A 21415-nucleotide genomic window follows, 5' to 3' on the forward strand; every position below is an offset into this window, starting at 1 on the left:
AAAATACCAGCAAGGGGTATGCTTATAACATGTAATCAGTATACCAGGATTAATTCACAAGTGTCCCCTCTATCACTAAATAACACTGACATTGCAAGGTATTAATATAGAACTTTTAAGTCTGTCCTCATGCTTATTTATTGGGATGCAAAGCTCTTCACTGTATGTTCTGGGAAGCAACACCAGGCAGCCAGTGGTCAGTCACCCCCATACGGATGCCCTCCACATTTGGTGCTGTCCTGCTACTACCCTACTGTGCGATTCAGAGCTCAACAAACTTTTCAGCATAGATGGAAACCTTTCATAACTGGTCTGAATTGTTTCCTTCATAAAGCTGTAGTTGGTAACTACTCAGAACTGCTGAACATCAACTTCTTTTTCTTAGCTTATCTCCACCTATCTGATTCTCCCTTCTTCCCACAGCGCTTGATACATTGCACATAGCAATGTCTCTCCCCTGTCACTTTCTGTAACACACAAATCCATTTACTTGGTGTAAAAACCGTATTCATTTTAGAAAACTTAGCACCTATTTTGTAAATAGCCCTTCTGATATTCTTTCTTGTCCATAATTTATTTGCTAGAGATGATTCTGAGCAGAACCAAGGGACAAAGAAAAATGGTCATCATTTACACTGCCTTATGTATGACCTGCGTTGTTCAGATGGCTGGACTTGTATCAAATGTGTATAAACAAACTATATACAGCAGTTCAGCTCTACAACTGTGATTTATTATTTCCTTATTCCCACCCTGAACACTCAACATGGGCTGCAGAAACTATGAAGTTCACTGATCACGATTCAATTTATGAAAAATAATTCTTGATGCAGCAACTCTTTTTCCCTTCTCTCCCTGCTTTCCTTGTGGATGCAGCAGAATTATGTAGCTACTTTGCACAAATAACCATTCTTCTCACTGGGAATTGGTTGATTCTCTAGGTTGTCAATAGCCAACAGAATCTTATAAGATGTATAGGACAATAATGTAGCTAATATTATTCTAGCCTTCAGGATTGCCAGTTTATTGTGAAGAGCTGCTTATCTTAAAATATTTCAGTAAAACTTCTGTTGTAATAGGAAACAATAAACAAAGATGGAACTATTAACTGCTGGCGTCATGAAATGTATTGCAGCTTCAGCAATTACCTTCTACAATATACTTGTTGAATTGTGTTTCTGGCAGAACTCTTCAAATTAATTACTAGAGTTCAGAACATGGGCTTTGGCGAGGAAAACAGAGTGAGCCAGAGTGCTAACACTTAACTCTGACCTGTATTTACACAATCTAAACCACTGCTGCTTGGAGAACTCCCAGATTGCAACACATGGGCTGCAATCACACCACCACTGACAAACTCCCATGGGATTAGTATTTCACCAGGGGCTTCAGTTTTGCTACATGTGACATTTGTAGCAAAATACACCTTTAATGTGTAGCTAACTATAAGCAGGATTTGTCTTATGCACACCCAAATAGTATTTTGTGAACATGTATCTGTGCATGTCATTTGGTACCGAACCTAACACTGTGCCTATGTTGTGACATTTGTCTGCTTGTCTTCAAAGGCTACACTTGACTTCCTGCAATGCTTCTGGGTTTACCATCTAAACCTACTCCAGTTTTAATACAGATGCACAGTCTTCTTTTATTAGGTGACAAAAGTAGTTGAGAGGGCTCTTGAAATACCTGGATCTTTGTGCTAAGGAATTTGATATAATCAAATTTAGCTGCACAAGTTTTTGCAACTCAAAACAGACTCAAAAATAATGGGGACCTGGGACCATTTGCAATGGATATCAAATACGCATAATCTAACCGCAGTGAGTTCAACAGTTTACTATGTAAAAGTCAAGGTCCTCTCTAACACATTAAAATACCCACCTATACATAGAATAAAATATGTATCTACAACTGTACTAAGAACAAAAAGTAATCTTTGCACAGTTCTTGATCAATTAAATAAGAAACTTGGTAATGTGACACACAATTTACTTTTTCAGCAGAGGGGGAGGAGCTTCAACATCTTCATTTTTATCCCATGGCTTATCAAGGGAGCTGCTGCCTCAAAGCATCAACTCTTCTCTCAACACATCTGAGTTTCAGTTTTCTGCAAGTGAAACATGCCTTGATGATATGTATGTATAAACATTTATACATAAATATAAAAATCTCTCTTTAAGGTCAGAGATTTTTTTCCTGTTAAATCATTCCTTTCTTACTGAAACCTCCTATGCCTTGCTCTTTTGCTTTGAAAAACAAAACAATATTCCAGGTTTGCTCTATGAGAAAACTGTATTCCTCAAAGAAAGTGAAAGCTGATTGTCTCATTTGAAGCTAAGAAAACAGACATGTAGATAATCATCTTGAGTGATTTCAACAGAAAGATAGCATTTCATCCAAGAGATGCCTTAAAAGAAATTCTTCCACACACAGGCTGAATTAAAAAAATATTTTTATTTACAAGAGTAAATAATGTAGTGCAAGGCAAGTGGATTTAACCCTCAATAATGCATAGATTGATGCAATTTGTAGTCTGTGATCTACATCATTTTGCAGAGGTGATTGCACACCTGCTGTAAAGGTTAGACCCTTCCTACAGCCACTTTACAGACAACTTTAAATCAGATAGAAGGTATTTGCACTCCATACATGTTATCCATGTCCCATCCAACATTTATCAAATAAACTGTCATTTAAATGTGTCTTTTAGAGTCACTATAGAACATGAAATAAATCCTTGCCAGTGTTATCTACAGAAGAATACAAAAATATTTTTTGTTCACTTTGTGTCACCTGATGACACTTAAATATTTTTTTATTTATTCATTGGGGAGCTCCTTTCTCTAATCAGTGGCTCTTGGCAGGAAGAGAAACATTTTGTTGTGTCCACCAGAAATGTGGATGCTTGTAAAACTTTGACTAAGCAATCATAACTAATATGTTATGACCATATTGCAAATATACCTGGTGTGTTTTCTTTCAAAACAAAACACCTTTCACATTGAAAAATCAGCATGGAATATAAAATGCCAAAAAACTCATTGTTACCATTTAATATACTGAAGTCCTGACTGGTTTCCATGGAACTTGGAAAGTACTGGTGACTGGGTTTCACTTTTATGTAATTTCCATGATTCAGACTTGGAAAACTTTGGTAATTTCACCAATAAATAAGCTCAAATGCAGTAAAAGCAATTTAATAAGAGATTAGACATGTAAGTAAAACTTCATTAAACCTGTGGGATGTTTACTTATTTTTCAATTAGGCAAAGACTTTGGCAGGTTTCCTTCCAGGTCCTTCCATGACATACAGTATGATAGTGTGTTGGGTATAGAGATAATCTGCATCATCTGTTTGGAGTTAAATAAATTATAGGGATGGTTTTCCTCTGTATTGGAGAAGTCAGATCAGTGAACTTCCCTACAACTTCAGCTGTTGGACTGCATTATTAATGCCATGTACAGGCTTGGTTGCCAGTTCTTGGATTTGCAGTTGTTCATATCCTGTCTTCCCAATGGGCGTCAACCTTAAGAAAACTACACTTCAGCTGGTGACAAGAGGACTCTGAGGGTTTGACTCCTGCTGTGATAAATCATTTGAAAAAGTAGGTTCATCCTGCTGTACTGCTCTGGTAGCATCCTCACTGTCATTCCCTAAGGAAGAAGGGACATCATGTGACAATGGTTCTGATCTTCTTCCAGGAGAATTACAAGCTTCAGAAGAATGTCAAAAGAAATTATTTAAGAAAACCCCACTGTGTCTAGGCAGTCTATTAATCAATATTTAAGTATTATGTGGATGTAAAATTACATATAAAGATAATATTCAAAGGTTTGGAAATACTGAAAGAAGAATATCTGTAACTATATACTTTATAGATTTGTTGCATAATTCCCAAGTTACATAAATTAATAGCTAGTAAGAAAAGAAAGCAGGCTATCAGAATTATTACGACAGGTTCTGTAACTCCTGACTGAATATATTTGCTGATTCTGTTACTGGTGTTAAGAGTCTGAACTGACTCTTACTAAGTTACTCCAATGTACCAGCTCTTGGAACCTCACTTTTTCTCCCACCTTGCATCTGAAGAGATCCAATCCTATGAAACAGGAAACACGCTCTGACTACATATTGCAGAGACTATATAGGGAATCAAAGTCATATAATTACTGTAACAGTACTGCATATTGAGAGATGGGGAATAATCACATGCAGTCAAGGTTTTTTTTAAGAATATCCTTTACCAGGAGAAGTTCTTCAGAAACCAAGGTTTACAGTTATGCTTTTCTTCATCTACTCCTTTTTAATGATCAAAAAATGACTTATGTGTTAAAGAAGCTACTGCTCAGAGGTACTTCTACCAAAACTAGAATTCTGCTTTCATTTTTGAAGGTTTTACTGACCTAAAAAGATCACTCCTCTTTCTTCAGTTTTACTATGACACATACTTACCAGATAAAGACTGAAAAGACTGCACTGCAAATGCAACAAGAATCGATAAAAGAAATGTTCCCATGAAGTAGATCTGTGACAATAATTTTAAAAACATAGTAAGAACAGTGCAAAGCCAAGCTGGAGTTCCAAATGAACTGTGCATGTAATAAAGGAGCAATACATACCAGAGTAGAGTGTAAAACATTGTTCCAGAGAACTCTCATGTAAAAATAAAGCAATGCTAATGAACATGGACTAATTGATTCTTGGTTACTATTATTCCAGCACCTACAACAAGAAGATAAAAACAACTAATTAGTCCTCCTCCACAATTTTGTGGCATCAATCATCTGGGAATCTCAAATGGGTTTGCAGAACCAGTAATTCTGAAAAACAAACTCATCATCACTATCTCAAAGATGGTGAAGTAAAAGTTCAGAAAAATACCAGCTTAGACTTATTAGGCACAGAATACCTTACCCTAGAGAAGTATTTTTGTTTTCTTACTAGTCTAAAATGGGTCTAAGCATCCAGGCTACACTTTCAAAGCAGTCGCAGTTCAAGCTGTAACTAATGTGAGGCAACAGCAGAAGGACTTGATTTAAAATTAGATGTACAGAAATTTAGTTGCCTACACAGAATACTGGTGCCAAAACTCCTTTAGAGACAATGCTATACAATAGAATGAAGTTAGAGCTTGAAGAGTGTTGTAGCTGACTAGCACAAGGTACATACCCTCCTGCAGGGTGAGCTGAGCAGCTTTCTTAGTTCTATCAAATACTACTCCCCTCTAAGGGAATTTAGACAGCTAAATCACAGGCATCTATTTTGAACTTCAATTGATTATTTTCTACAAAGCTAAGGAGGGAGTGACGACGTATAGATATAGATATATACCTTTTCTGCATAAATTTTGTTACAAATATACATATAATTTAGTTATAAAGTCGTAGACCATGTATATATATACATATATATATACACATATATATAAATATATAAAAGTATGTGCCATTTTGGACAAACTTGTATGATGACAGGAAAACCCTTCAGCATGATCAACTCTGGAATTACTTGCACAGCAAAGCAGGTGGATTCAGCCCAAGTGAAGGCAGAATTCAGACTCAAGCTTACAATCCCAGATGGTCCAGGACCCCTATGTGTCTGACTAGCAGTTTCATGTGCATTGGAAGTAATTTAGCGTACAAATTCAGTCTAACTGCAATGCAAAACAATTTCAGCAGATTGTTGGTGAAGAGAAAAATGAAGTTTCAACACTGGTGTCATCTCCACCTTTCTGGGTTCACTCAGTAGCAAAACAGATGATAAACCACACACTCATCATTCCCAGCCTCCTGTATTGACCATTAGCTCCTGCTTCTTCAAATATTTGAAAGGCAGTTCCACAAATTCACCAAATATTGTGTAAGCTTCACATCCCCACTGTGCCTTCCAATACCTGGGTAAAGGAAATCCAAGTTCTGTACTGAAACCAGAGGACACTAGGTGGTTTGTCCATGAATAGTACTGGCACAGGTCATTCAGGCAGCAGACCTGTAACATTCTCAGATATCTAATATTCTGTGCCACAATATCTGTGCCAGCCTGGACATATTTGCAGAATCAATAGGGAGGACTGCTATTATCCCAGTTACACATTTTTAAATTCTGTATTAAATTATGCTACATTTAGAATTGAAATATTGGCTTGAACTGCATACAAATCACCAATGCCTAACTTAGGAACTTAAATATATTGAACTGGAAAAGGCCTCCTGGATTATTGAATCCAGTCCCTGCTATTTCACGTAACCACGTATAATCAGGTCTCTTTAACAGGCATAAACTGAAATATATTTATGGAATTTAAGAATTTCAAGTATGTTGACTTTAACCTGCCTTAATCACAAAAGTGAACAAAGTTAGTAATTACAGGAGTTGCTGTCCTCCAGCGAAAATGTTACTCACATGGAAAACCAGAAGATACCAATTAAGGGTAAAAAAGACTCGCCTGTAATACAGTTCTTGAAGAAGTGATGTATTACTAGAATGCAATGCTTGATCAATTTCCAAATGATCTAGAATGTACGAAGGTATGGAGTTGCCCTCTTCCATGACAAGGGCCAAATTGAAGAAACCCTAACAGCAAAAAAAAATGCACACTTTTTAAATATTAAATTTTCATATCTGTATTTAAGCACCAAGTATCTAAATAATTATAACTGTCTTCCCTAAATTTGTTTAGTATAATGTAATATTCACTGAATAATTATGAGAGCCTTTTCTCCTAACCAGGTAAATAGGTAAATACTGAAAATGCAAAAGAAGCATTCAGATGTCGTGACATTGTTTTCTTAGCTTGTATCTTTTTCCAGATGGTTTTCTTCTTATTTTCAGTTGCTCTTTAAGCCCAGTCACCATATCAAACTGTCATTTTTTTCTCCTAGGGAAATACAGAGTGAAAGCAGAAATGGATTTCTATTCTGTAACTGTTCAATTCCCCTTCACATAGCTCCACAGATCAACAGAATCTGAATAGTGAAACTGAGAGCAGAAATTTCCTCCAGACAACTTAAGTCCTTAATCTTATGGTTTTGCTTACTTGGACTAGTCTTAGGCAGCACTGTGTCTCTTCAGAGTCATGAAGATGAACACACATGAGACATTTTACAGGATTCCCCATCACTTTGACTTTCATACTTTAAAGTAACTATTCATGCATCTCTTCTTTCCTTTGCTAGTTTAGCAGTAATGTTTTGTCCCAATAACCTCATAACAAAACCCACCCATGATACTTTTGATAAGTTCACATATAAGACACCATCTGGGGATATTGCTATATGGACAGGGAGAACAGAATATTGCACCCAGGACACTTCAGGAGGGCCTGAGAACAGGAAACTCAGTGGTGAAACACTGCATGCCTTTGGTAATGTGACATGGTGTATTCTTTAATTATAAAGCATTTTAAGAAGAAACCTTCATTAGTGAACAAAATTCACCCTGGGATTCACTTGGTATAACATAACAAGGGAAATGGTCCAAACTTCTTTCTTTTATCATAAAATGGCAGAGGATAGGACTGGAATACAGCCCAGCAGTCTATTAATTCTTCCTCTTGGAATAGCAAAAATACTGAGGTCACAACCAAGTCAATTGTGTCAAGGTAAGGTAGCACCAAATTAGGCCATTTACCTTTAGCTTACAAAGCAGCCTAATTCTAAGACCATTAATCTGTTGCTAAGTTTATCTTCTATTATGAAACAGCAACTACTGACTCACAAGGTATTTTGAAATAATTGTAACTTATTCTAGCAGGTTTCTTTGGTGCAGATGAGGCCAAGCAGAAGAACCAGTCACAGCTAAATTCTCCAATTGTTCTACACTCCTCTGTTTTGCCATGACTGCAGACCCACCTGTGAATCACCCTCCAAGGCAGCCTGGGCATACATCCGCATGGAGAGCTCAAGGTCTTTAGACTGGTTCTGGTAGCCGTAGTAGTAGAAATCTCCCATCTTCAAATAAGCTGTAGAAGAAACCAGCAGAAGATCATTTAGACTATTTGTAGTAATAACCAACTCTTAATGTGATGAAGAAATTAACAGTAATTCTGTTTAAAGCACAATACTAAAAACCTAATGTACTTTCTCTCTGGTTGTCTCTGTGGCTACTTTATATCACACTCCCACTGAAAATAATTATTCTGGATGAAATCTCTCATTGTTTCTCTTTAATAAATTAGTGAATGACATTGCTTTTACAAAATCGGAGGCTTGAGAGTCTATATATTTCATTCCTTCTTCACTTGCTGAATCTGTCTTTGGACAACCTGAAGCCTTATTTAGTCAGATTAGCCCTACTAAATTGATAAAACTTAAAACCATGCCATCTATGTGTTTGCTCTGTGCCTGACACTATGGTGGCTGAACCTTTCCCAAAAGTTAGAGAATGTTGCTGCTGATAATTTCATTAGTTTCAAATCCAACTCAACCCAGGACAACAGTAGGGATATAATTTTCCTGGTCTAAAAGGGAGCAATGCCTAGCAAATATTTTACAGACATCTTTCTGTGACATTGCACCATATTGAAATGCATCAAAAGAGAGGGCACTGACCCAGACAGGAGCAAGCATGATGTTGCACTAGTCTGTGCTATGCTACAGAATTTAAAAACTCCTGTGACTGTGTCTACACTTACCTGACATAAGCTTTCCTCAAATAGTTTGAAACTATTCTACACTTTGGCTTGTGCATCTGCAGCAGCTACCAAGAAATCCCATGTGTTTTTACAGAGGGCTGAAATAGATTGACAGTCCCATCCTATGAGTCTGACCTTCAGAAGTTTTTCTAATGTGAGCTTGTAGCAGTGGATCTACCAAAGGGTCAACCAAACAACATCTTGCTAAGGTGTCTACAAACTCCTCAGGAAAGCTAACAGCATTTTTCAGCTCCTCTGGCTTCGGGCTATATCCACGTTGTATTCAGTTTCCACACATTTAAATTTCCCACACTGTGTATTTAAATGAATAGCATGAATTAGTTTTACACTCCACTTTTCCACATGCTTGTTACAAATCACTGAAGTGCTCTTGTGAGACAATCAGTGTTTTCAAATATTCAGTAAAGCTTTCAGAGGTACCAAAATGACTTCGTTATTGAAGCCCTAGATGTAGTAAAATCTAAGGCCTGAGAAATGTAACTTATTTGCAAACAGACCTTAGAGAATCCTTTAGTTCTCCAAGGTAAGCTCTACCAATGCTGATAAACTCTGTACCCAAAGAGGAAAACTAATAATAAATTAGATAAGGAATCGCTTAGCCTTTATTAGTTTCTCATGACTCAATTATGATATGGAAGTATATTTGCTTTTGGATTTTCCCTTTGATAAACCAAACAGCCTGAGCTCCTAAAGTCTACTGCTTTTTTTTCTTAAACTTTGAGTCAACTGCTCTGACTCCTAAATATCTAGACTTTCCTCAGGGCTTAGCTTTTTTATTTTATTTTATTAAAATTTTATCCATTTAATGCAATAAAAGTAAAATTTTCAGAAAATCTCTGCTGTAATAAAACACTTTAATTACCTTTTCTCCCCTGATATTCCTATTAAAACATGAAAAAGCAAATGTATGATTAGTAGGAATTAATCTTCCCTCCCTCAACTTGCTTACTCACATAGAAGTTGTGACAAATGCAGTTCTTGAAATTTAAAATAAAAGGTAAAATTAAAATTTAGAAAGAATTCCTTATACATACCAAATGATGGAGCATTGACTTGAGAAACAGAGAAATTGTAGTATCTCCAGACACAATCAGTTGCTAGGTATTTTCTTGCTAGGTCCTATAAAGAAAATAATTGCTTAATTCGTATCCCAGGTAATGGCACACATTATCATTAACAAAGGGTCCTTTCAGGAGTTGTGAATTCATTTACTCACTGGTCTTTCTTCACAGATGTGTGCTAAATTTGACTGTGACACTTCAATCCCAGTTTCAGCTGCTAAAAGGTAATGCAGCAGAGCTTCATGCCTAATGTTAGAAAAATAAATTAATGAAAAACCTTACAAAAATAACATGCACTTTACTTACTGTTAAAAAAACCCAAAAGCACTAAACAAATGTATAAAATTGCCTATGAGCAAAATGTTGGTACAAAGTTTAAGAGCACAAGGCTGGGAAACCCATGCAACAGCGACATATACAGGCAATACTTGGTGTCGCCAGCCGTGCTGGATCTCAAGTATTTGCAGCCCTTTTCCTCTTGCAATGAAGCTACTGGCTCCAGTGTGCATTTACTCTAAGTGCCAGACTGATGGAAAAGAAAAATTGATACTAAGCCCAATTCTCTATTTAAATGTTTCAGACAAAACATTTTTAAAAGACTCTACTTAAAAAAAAATCTATAATTAACTTAGCTGTGTATATATCTGTCTAATATTAATCTGAGTATTTTTTGGTATGCTTTACCTTTCATTTATGTGACTTGTTTTTTTCTTGCCTTTTTAGACAGAGCTTTTTGAAAAAAGATTTGTCTCTCCTTATATTTGAATGTATGAATAGAAAAACAATCTCTGTTTTTCTAAGGACTTTATGCATCTCACCGGCTGTAAAGCAAGTAATAAAATTTAATATTGCATTTGCAGTATAGCAATTCAGTATTCTGATACCAGACAAGAGCATCTCATATTCTCTGCCACTCATCTACGCTATACTATGAAGACTATGCATTTAAAAGTAAGAGGAAGTCTTTAAAATCATGTGTGTAGTTTTGAAATACCAAGACAATAAAAAACCCCACTTGGTGGGTACATTTTTCCTTCTGAAGTTTCCTATTAAAGAGTAGTGCTGCCAATGATTTTTTCCAAAACACAAAGGTAAAACCATGGCAAGTTTCAGGGTTCAGTGGCTTGTTTAACTGGAAGCTAACTGGAAGATATGGTCAAATACACATTTGACTTCAAGAGTAGCTGCTTAAGCAAAGCAACTTTAAATCAAATTGTGAAAGCAGCTGTCCTTACAGAACTAGCAGGTGTAACCTCCTGTTATCCAGCTATTTCTGCATTATTACAAATTATTCCTTGTACTTGCCCTGTAAAAACATCTAGTACAAGAGAGACCTGGGACTACAGAAGGAGTTCAAGGGAAAGCTGGGAAATTGGTTGATCCTTAAGTCTCAAAGGGCAACTAAGAAAAGAAATTATATTTACAGCCTTTGCATGAGTCTTTGAAAATCAAACTACCGTGACAAACAGATGTGTAAAACACGTGTCTGCAAAGAATGACTGAAGAACAGATATTACTTGGATGGACTGGCAGTGCAATGATTTATACCTATGCAATTTACACCCTGGCATCTCAAGCAGGACTCCAAGAGATTTTCCTTCCTAGCTGTTGAGCCCAGACTTTCTGGAATCTTTATGCTCTACCTGTCATCTACTTGTGGACTGCAAAGTGAGCTGGGCAGAGTCACAGGCTTGCACAACAGAACACGCTACAAAACTATCAACAGAGTTTTTCAGTGTTCAGAAGTGGGTTCAAGTCTAAGAAGAAATGTCTGTGATGGACTGAGTGAAAAGACACTTCTAGGAATGGGTTACTCCAGAACAGTCCACTGACAGTTTCATGTAGATCTCCTTAGCCTGAAGCACTAATTCAGTACTTACAGGAGGAAGCTGCAGGACTAAATGAGCCATTGTTTTAATAGCATATGACAGTCTGATGTTTGCACACACAATATCCGATGCTCAAGCCTACAGAGGCTGCTAAGATGGAGCATTAACCTGGAAAATATTTTGAAACCTCTTGACTGGCTCATTGGATATTATAGCCCCCTATTATACTTACACAAAAGACAATATTAACCATTCACAGAAAATCCAACAAATCTAATCCAGCAGCCAGACTTTTCGTGACACAGAAATATACAGAAGAGAGAAGGTAAAAGATGATATTTGTAACAGAGAGAATAGTAAAAGGTGTTCACTGGTTAATGCAGTGCACATTACACAAATATTATGGGATGAGAACCACAGTTGATACAACTATTTCACACTACGAACTCCTTGTTTTTCACTTGATTCTGTCAGAGCCGTTGACTTACATTTTGGGTCAAGCCCTCCTTCCCTTTATGTCAGTGGATATTTTGCAACTGATTTTTTAATGCTACTGCTTTTTTTTTTCTTTGTGGTGATAGCCCATTATTAATTCTTTTATCTTGCTATAAAGTAAGTGAAAAAAAGAAAATATAGAGAACAGAAGAAATATACCATGAAAGTTCCAGATAAGCGTTGAGAGCTTTTCTGATTACGTGACCTAAGTAGCCATTCTTCTCTGCAATGTGTTTTGCCCAGCTGTGGAAGAGAACAAACAAAAAATGAATGGTCATGCTCCAGTAATGTTATCCCAACTCAGTAGACTCAGAGAATAAAAAAGGATATGGGATCACCATCTGCCTTCTTCTGTAAGACAAACTATGGGATTTGACAGTAGTCACTGCATCAATCCTGTGACAATTGACTGAGAATATGAAGTCCATTCATCTCTATGAGTGTATTAGAAACATCCTATGTTTTTTTTTCTTAGCAATGTTTTTTAAGAAAACAAACATGAGTTAATAGGTGCCATCAATAATTATCTGCCTATTTTTCATGCAAAATGCCAATTCTACCACATCACTGATATTTCTTGAAAATAAAAAAAAATAGCAAGGCTTTGTTAGATACAAAGACTTGTTCAATATAATCTCTCTGAGTTGTTCTTGGAAAAAAAAAGTAGTAAAAGTACTCAGTATCTCTTAAAATCTAGTGGTCATCTAAATAATACACATACTCATGCAGATCAAATATTACTGCAGAAGAACCTTTTGCCACGGAGGTAAGCACTGTGAAGTACAAGGTATTTAGGGCACAGACATAAAAATCACCAATAATCAAAATAATCACATTGGAAATATATTCTCTTTTTATAAATGGTTTCCTTACTTACATTACAGCTTTTTCTGGATCTCTAGGGAAGTCTTCCATATTTCCTGTGATGTAATACAGAGAGCATCGCAAAGTCCCTTCTATATGTCCTCCTTGGGCTGCTTTATAGAAATAGCGTGCAGCAACTGTCTGCAAAGAAACAAGACACAATTAGCAATTTTGCATTATTAATCTTTTTTGAGATTTCTTCCTCAGGACCCTTTTCATCAAAGGAATAAAAATAGGTAGCTAGCTAATGAGGGTAAGATAGTTTAACTACTGTTAGTGTACTTAGATGAATTGAATTCTGAGTTTTTAATAGTTTAGGCTAGCAAAAGTGTTGAAAAACATATATTCAGTAACATATGGAACATCAAACAGAAAAGTGTCTAAATGTTTAACTAACACTCACTAACACAAAATCTTGCATGCATTGACAAAAGTAAAATTAGTTATTCACTAGTAGGAAGATTATTAAGGCATCCTGGAGAAAAGAACTTTTGCACTTGCAATGCCAAATGAAGACTGTGGAGCAGCAGCAATTCTCTGTATGTTCAGCAGATCACAACCACAGTGCTCAAATCTTTGCAACTGGTTTATAAAAGATAGCACAGATTGAGTAAGCAGGACCAAAGCTACAGAAGTGGGAAGGCTGTGTGACTCCACATTTAATCCTCAGGAACAGTAATCAGTGAAGTAAACCAAACCTGCATACAACCCAAAATAGTTTATTTCAGGAAATTTTAAACCATCCATATATGCTTTCTGTTAGTGAGGATGGACTACACACTCCTTCTTGCCATTGGCTTTGATGAATAAAGAAACCTGGGCACTTTTTGGTGTACTCTTACAATCAGTTCACTCTGAAATGTGTTTTTTGGTCTCTGGGGAAGGAAAATGTGTTTGCCAGATGTACATGTTGGTGAGCACTGCTGCTGTTGGCAGCAGAAATGCTCATTGTCTGGAGTATATCCAGACCTCAGAACTCAAAGGCCACACTGGAAACATTTTTTAGCTCTAAGTATGAGGTCTGCCAACATTTATTACAGTCTACCTCATTACATTTTTGCTGCTGTTCATACACTTCCAAGTTAATTAAAAGAAATATAAATTAAGTAGACCATTCCTATTAGGGGAAAATTTATTTTACACATATGTTAATGGGTTTTGTCACAGAAAAACAAAATAAAATACTGCCGTCTACCAAGACTATATCAAATAATTATATTTTCAAGTCTGGATTGGAGGTTTCTCACTTCAGTTCTGAGGCTCACAGAAGCTATGTGAATGTAGCATAGCTGTTCATAGGTTGAGGGACAAGGTTGTGCTTCTTTCAGTTATTGTGGAATCCCTTCCCTATAAACTTTCCAATCCAAAACTGAGAACTGAAGGGTCACATGATGTGAGAGCACACACTATCCTTCCTGGCTGCTGTCACTGGAAGGAGTAAAACCTGCACCTGTTTTGTTTCTAAATTAAAAGAATACAAACACATGCATATAATTTTGACTGAGATATTTGAGCAACATCTCTCTCCCTAAGCAATCTGACCTAATCCCCCAGTAAAATACTTCTTTATGATAAAAGGTATCAAAATCCAACTTAGGGTGAACAGAGCAATCTCAAGAATGAGGCAAAAACGTCTGAATTGGGACCTAATGTAAGAAATACATATTTAATACCATTAAATATTTACTCACTTGATTTCTACCAGGTACTCCAGGGTAAATCCCATCTAAATATAGGACACCAAGGTTGTATGATGCATCTGGATTTCCCAATTCTTCAGCAATTAACCAGTGTTTGGCTGCTTTTCTGTAGTCTCTTTTAAAATTGTGGTAATACCATCCTAATCCATTCACTGCTTGGGGCAAGCCCTTAGGGAAGGAGAAGAGCAATCTCAGGTCACACTTCTGCTTTTTGTCACTTCTGGGACTTTTTTTTGTTCACTACTTTTCCCTGTGGCCTTGTATATAGAGTGAGAAATAAGACTCCAGTGTCATCTTATTCTACCAAGTCTCAGCCATGACTTTTACTTGTTGACAAGAACAAGCTGTGACTATTTTTCCCCTGTCTTCTCCTCAAAGCCAAACAGGATACCTATTCTTGTGAACTCCCAGAAACTCGTTGACAGGATTAGCAATCAAAAAAAACAGTTCTTTTAAATTAGAACATTTCCTTGAGAATAAATAGAAAGTAGCATATGCAGAACTTTGTAACGCTGCTTTTAAAAATAAACTTCACCAACATCACACAGATCACCTTAAGATATTGCTACTTGCTGTTACCAAGTTGCATCTTTGCATCTTAACTCAAGAGAAAATCTTGAGACAGTTTTTATTGCTGTTGCAATGAGTCCCAGCTTCCTTGCATAAACGGGTGGATCATATGGGGCTGTAAGTATGCCAGCAGTGTTACTAACGTGCACATTAAAATGCAAGAGCCGTTAAACTTTGCAATAATTATGATGTTGTTTCTGTATAGAAAATGTGCATTGGAGCATAAGAACCCAAGTATATGAGCTCAAGAAGAGTAAGGAAATTGATGTCTCTAGGAGTCTTCCAGCAAGCTGTTCCTCAGATCCTGAATCAAGGGAATTTTGATCATATCATAAATGCCTTTCAGGTTATTTAAGCCTTTTCCAAACAGGCAGTAAAACAGTTAAGTCTCTCTTGTTTCGAAAGAATCCCAGAATTGGCACGAATCTTTTCTGATAGTGGTCAGCAGTGAAGTCCAACTGTCATAATCAGTAATTTAACTAATTCTGATTCTAAGAGCTAGGAATGTATTCAAGGTCTAGGTACTCCTTCATTTTTATTCTAAGGACCAGATCATGGCCTGAGTAACCTGGCTGTCCTAGATCATTAAATAGAGTGAGGCTCCTCTGCTCTGTGGTGCCTGTCAATGTTTCTCCCTACTATGGAAATAAAACAGGAGACTTTAGGACATCCAGGTCTTCTCCCTTAATGTTTAGGAATATGAGGCAAAACCATGCTCCTGGATCAAATATTCACTCTGTAAATCACTTAACTAACATCAAGTTCCAAAAGATGCAAGTAGAGAGAATTTTTTTTTTTCACAAAAATTTTGGCTGATTTTGAGTGGTCTTGTCTCCCAGCTTGGGCAAATAAGGCTTTCACCATTCGTGGTGATAACACTGTATGAAGCAAGCAGTAAGACACAGAATTGCTACAATAAAATATTTATTGCATCTTACCTTGGCTGCTGCTTTCTTCATCAACTCCAATGCGAGTTTTATATTCTTTTTCACACCTTGACCCTAGGAAACAGATATGTGAAACAATCATTGTTTACAAATGCAGGCTGATAAAAATTCACTTATGCACATTCAAAATGTCTTTTAATATTGATACTATTACCTACTAATTGTCATTCAGCTTTAAACAGTTACAACAAGCAGTTTTGTGTTCATCCTTCCTTCATAGCCTTACAAAATCTCAGTGATTCAGTCTAAAAACAATTATTTCACCAGTATATTCAACTGATTTTTACGGGTAAATAATATCACAGATCTTTAATTCTGAGCAACTAAGGAAGAATGAATAGCATTCAAAGGGGCATAGGTTGTGCACAGTTTGGCAGTGAGTAAGAGCTCTCAGCTCTCCTGATAAAAGATGTTGGAGTATCTCTAGAGGAAATATTACAGACATCATGCTTATGATGTCCACATAAAATAATTCCAGACACAGGCAAAACAGATAATGTGTGCTTAAAATTAACACAAGCTAAACCTAAGCAAGCATTTTCTAGAGAAAAACCCTCCACTGTCAAAGGAATGAAATGAAGACTTAACAATATTTCTCACCAATATTTCTAGGCTTTTGTGCTTGAATGTCTTATGGGTGACATCACTTAGCTGATACACCTCTTTTTTCACAGGTGAGGTCATGCTTCAGTTTAGCATCTTCTGTCTACTGCTTCTAGCAGGGAAAAACTAATTGCATGCAGGGATAATTTAATTCCAACTAAAAAAACCATCCTAATAAAGGGCATTCTAAGAAAGGATCAAACTTTTACCTACGCCTCTACACCAAAGCCTATGCCTACTAACTGGTTGGATTCTTGAGGTGACAAGACATTAGGAAAAATTAGGATCCATAATTTGGGTGGTATTTTGATCCTGAATATGCATAGGAATAAAGTAAGATTGTTTCTAACTTGCTCTTTTTAAAATTTTTGTGCCTCTTTTTGGTAAAAATCAACATTATCTTCATACCTATTTATTGATTTTCAGAGTAAATCTAAAAGCACCTGTATACACTCTTACATGTGTCACTGCAGATAACTTAAAACATCATGTTATAGGAATGGTGATTTTGAAGTGAAAACATGAAATATGACTTACCTTAAACAACACAATGGCGTAATCATATATCAGCACTGGATCTTCTGTTTCTATCGCACCCTTTGCATACCATTCTATTGCAGCTTCAGGATTTTTTGCCACTCCTTGTTGGCCCCAGAACAGCATCTGAGCCAAACGTTGCTAAAAGAAAACAACTTAAGTAGTAATGCTATAAATGCAGGAGCAGACTTTTGTAGGCTTAGATGCATTTCAAATATGAGAACAAACTAGTATACACCCTCAACAGTTTGAAAAGAACTGGTTAACAGGAATATTCAGAGAGTTTTTCAGTGGTGGAATGTACTGATACTAACTCTACAGCAGGCTTATTTTTACAGCTGTCAGTATCATGAAGTCTGGATTGATTTAAGTGCAGAGGTAAGTGACAGACAGATTTGATGCATGTAAATGGCTCAGTATTACAATATACTGCTACTGGTCTCAGATCAGCAGCAGTTAGTGCAATGTATCACATACAGAAGCAGGGAAAAGGATCAGAGAAGGAGGTTGCCAAGACTTGAAGACTCTTCCCTTCTGCCTTGCATCATTGTTATGGCTTTTACATGTTTACTGGATATTATTGAACAGGAACATGAGAAGTAGTCCAGGCTCAGAGAAAAGAAGCAATTCTGGGTAGAAGGAGAAAAGTCTGTCTGCTCTCCTCTGCAACCTTCCTACATGGTCTATAGATGTACATTCCTGAGTGTGTCTAAAACCAAGAATGGGGAAATGTATTGCTTTATACCTGTGCAGCTGCATTTCCTCTTGTTGCTTCATGTTTTAACCACATAAAGACATCACCATTTTCTTTTGTTTGAGCTTTTAGCAGTTCATCATCCATCAGTCTTACAGTTTCAACAAATGCCTGAAGAGTAGGTGAACAGAAAAAAATTAACTTCCACAAGAATTTCACAGTGAATTTCTACATCTGCTATCAAAATGAAAATGTTGTCCTTTTCCTGCTTATCCCTAAAAATTCACAATCAGGTCTGGATTTTAAAATTCTCATCACTCCTCTGTTGGCCAGTGCATTAAGAACTATTCTTACATCCACTGTAAAAAACATTTACTGCTTTGTTCCAAAACTGTAAGTCCATTCTACTCCAGAAAGAAATGCCAAGACACCAACAACTGAAAAAAAACCCCAAACCATCTTTTGGTATTAAATGCATTTTAAAATGACAAAGAAGTGTATTTAAATCTTTCAAGGCTTTAATATTTCTATAGAAATTGCTTTCAAAAGATTAGAAAAGGACTGGCAGAAAGCTTGATGAAGGCCTGACCCACAGAACTCTTATCTAGGTATGTCTGCCAGATTTTAGTTCTTCAGCAATTAGAATCTCGCTATTTTTGTACAATAATCATTTTTTCTGATAAGCCAGGATTGTAGCACTAACCTACCTTGACTATTCTCTACAAATAAAGTTGTGTTACTTCCTGTTTAGCAGCCTATTCTAAAATCATTTTATTGTAACTTTATTAGATAACTAACTATTTAACAACCAAGTCATTACATTTGATTATATAAAAGGTTAAAGTATGGAGAGGACAATTCATCTTTTGCAGGAACTTCATGACGTCTGTCTATTGAAACAGCAGATCAGTTGCTTAATAAACACATCCATTTATATTAATAATTAAAAATCTGAGCAAGGATTCAGGAGCCAAGGCTTGGACTTTAATAAAAGACAGCCTTGTGGACAATTCTGAGGATTTGAGTCTGATTGTTGTTTTGATTCCCCCTTCCTAAGAAACATAGTAATGATACCTACATATAATTTGGGGGATTTTGTAACAAACATTGTATCATCGAATGATTTGGGCTGGAAGGGACTTTTAAGGACCATTTAGTCCAACACTCCTGCCACAGGCAGGGACACGAATCAGATGAGCCAATATTTGCAAATCAAGACAAAAATCTTCTGGCCACACAATACGAATATGAAAAATAACTTGCACAGAAAACAAGTTCAGATACACTTATAACTCTTTTACCTGTTCCCCTTTTATATTGTGTTGATCCAGGGATGTCTTTATTGCAATATTGCTGTAATAAGCATATGACAGCTCCAAATCAAGTGGATAGTTATTAATCCCTTGGTAATGTTTATAGCCAAGATTCATCACAGAAAGTCTCTCGTTCCCCTGAGCACCAACCAAACTATACAGCAGTCCCTGGCAAAAATCAACAGACATAAACAAGAGTGAATTCACTGCACAGTTCACAAATTAAGCACTTTGCAGGAAATTTACAGGGAACAGAATGTTCATACTGGTAGCTGAGATACTAGCTATATTCTGTAAACACAGTTACAGAAGCAAGTACAGCCATAAAGTAGTCAAAATGTCTTATGTTTGCACAGAAAACTAGAGAGAAAAACTAGGCTCTAAATACTTTTCAAATATGGCATTTATTCTGTCATCACTAAATGTGCAGCAATTTTTTAATGTCATTTTACTACAGTGTTGTTTATACTCTGACACTTCTTATACTCAGCAGTGACTTAACTAGTCCCACTGATGCCAGCTGGAGTTTTCACACTGAATTCTGTGGAACCATATGGAAGCTAACAAACAGCATTTGAGAATCTTACTCTAGGGATCTGACAGGACTAGCAGGATGGAATCCATGGCTGATAAGGTTTCAGCACAAATCTCCCTTGAGGTACATGTTAATTGGTCTATGTACCACACATTTGCCAAAAGATATTTTCAGCACTACTATTATTTTCACCTGCACAGTAAGAAAGCCAGTGGTGTCCCATCTGTGGTGGATATTAAACTGTTTCCTACACTACCTGAAGCAGATCCAATGCTGAAATGACTTAGCCTCCATAATACGCACTGTATACTCTATAATTAGGGTATAAAAAATGTTCCTATTTAAGGTTTCTTGGTTTTGAAGAATTGCAGGTGAGCTTTGTCTCTGTTTGGCCTGTGAGAAGTTCTTCTGATTTAGTGTCCTCTAACTACAACAGACAGATCTGCTATTCTTTATGAGTGTTTTATATATTACTATTATACCACATACTTCCCCTAACATATAAACACCTTCCCTTTATGTGACCTAGAACACATTGAAACATTTCAGTTATTTGCAACCTGCCTAAGAGGTCAGGAGTTCTCAAACTCTGCAGTTGCTCAGTTGAAGCACAGTCACTTTTTTACAAAAGAAAACTGTTCTCCTCTGGTTACCCTTGCTCATTTTACCATAATATACTCAGTGTCACATTTTTGCACACTCTAAAATCAGACTTCTTTCCTGACTGTACTATGCAACCTTTCCACTTTAGATTTGCCTGATCTGGGACTTTTTTCCTGCCTGTCTTCAAATGACTGTGGGTGACTCAAGGGCTCGTACTCACCCTGGCTCCACAGTGACTAGGAAAAGCAGTACTTTCTATGCCGTTCACTTTACTACCATTTTCAGATCTTTACTATATCCTTGTTCTGCTTGAGCAGGATTAGGATTCCCACCATCAGGCTTTCATAAAGATATCACTGCCATCAAGGTATTTATTAGTAGCTTTACTGGAGAATCCCTTCAACCACCTGGATCTGAGGGCCATTTCACTTTTTAAAATTCAATGGAACATCCCATTTCTTAACAGTCTTTAAAGGTAATGAATTTCACAGACAGAACAGCACATGTTAAATACAGTACCTTTATACGATCCACAGGCACACCAAGCCCTGTTTCAAATATAACTGCAAGGAAATAGGAAGCCTTATGGTATCCACAACAACTGGAATCCACCAGGAGAGGGACAGAGGAGCCCAAATTGCTGAGGCCATTGGCACTGGACAGACCTTTCACAGCCTTCTCAAATATCCTTCGGCCAACTTCTACAACTGTATCACTTCCATCTTCTAACACTAAAAATCAAATATAGAACACACAGTTGCTGCAAGAGTTAAAATTAGGAACCAATTTCCCCAGAAACTGAATAACAGACAGAATAATAGATTCTGCTATTTCTCAAGCTGAATGGTATTCTCAATGCAGACAAAATTCCTAGAGAAACAATTATTATTGAATATAAAGGGTGAATAAAAATCCAAAATACCATCTCAAAGTAACTAACCACTACAAACATAAGGATATTTCTGTGATTCCTTCTACCTAATAAGCCATCCTTCCACCTGCAGCAT

At 36.6% G+C, this 21415-nt stretch overlaps 1 protein-coding gene and 1 long non-coding RNA gene across 4 annotated transcripts in view; one reads left to right on the forward strand and one right to left on the reverse strand.

The window, feature by feature from the left end:
• Positions 1 to 918: 918 nt before the first annotated feature.
• On the forward strand, positions 919 to 3000 carry LOC137473101 (uncharacterized). Its single transcript, XR_010998608.1, has 2 exons — positions 919 to 2138; positions 2276 to 3000. It is a non-coding gene; the product is annotated as an uncharacterized lncRNA (long non-coding RNA).
• The window catches only part of SEL1L3 (SEL1L family member 3), a 33391-nt gene continuing 14414 nt past the window's right edge, over positions 2439 to 21415 (reverse strand). The window contains exons 10-24 of one of the 3 annotated variants that reach the window (XM_068188820.1): positions 20928 to 21133; positions 19259 to 19438; positions 18009 to 18128; positions 17264 to 17404; positions 16115 to 16177; positions 14598 to 14774; positions 12920 to 13047; positions 12202 to 12285; positions 9874 to 9964; positions 9692 to 9776; positions 7855 to 7964; positions 6450 to 6577; positions 4624 to 4726; positions 4457 to 4529; positions 2439 to 3717 (exon numbers count right to left, since the gene is read on the reverse strand). In XM_068188820.1, coding sequence (XP_068044921.1) covers positions 3548 to 3717; positions 4457 to 4529; positions 4624 to 4726; positions 6450 to 6577; positions 7855 to 7964; positions 9692 to 9776; positions 9874 to 9964; positions 12202 to 12285; positions 12920 to 13047; positions 14598 to 14774; positions 16115 to 16177; positions 17264 to 17404; positions 18009 to 18128; positions 19259 to 19438; positions 20928 to 21133 — 1859 coding nt within the window. In that variant the 3' untranslated portion in view covers positions 2439 to 3547. Of the gene's footprint in view, positions 3718 to 4456; positions 4530 to 4623; positions 6578 to 7854; positions 7965 to 9691; positions 9777 to 9873; positions 9965 to 12201; positions 12286 to 12919; positions 13048 to 14597; positions 14775 to 16114; positions 16178 to 17263; positions 17405 to 18008; positions 18129 to 19258; positions 19439 to 20927; positions 21134 to 21415 lie in introns of all 3 variants that reach the window. The other 2 variants (XR_010998606.1, XR_010998605.1) reach the window with 2 other exon arrangements.

This window comes from Anomalospiza imberbis, chromosome 4 (assembly GCF_031753505.1).
Source record: "Anomalospiza imberbis isolate Cuckoo-Finch-1a 21T00152 chromosome 4, ASM3175350v1, whole genome shotgun sequence".
In the NCBI taxonomy this organism is placed as follows: Eukaryota; Metazoa; Chordata; class Aves; order Passeriformes; family Viduidae; genus Anomalospiza; species Anomalospiza imberbis.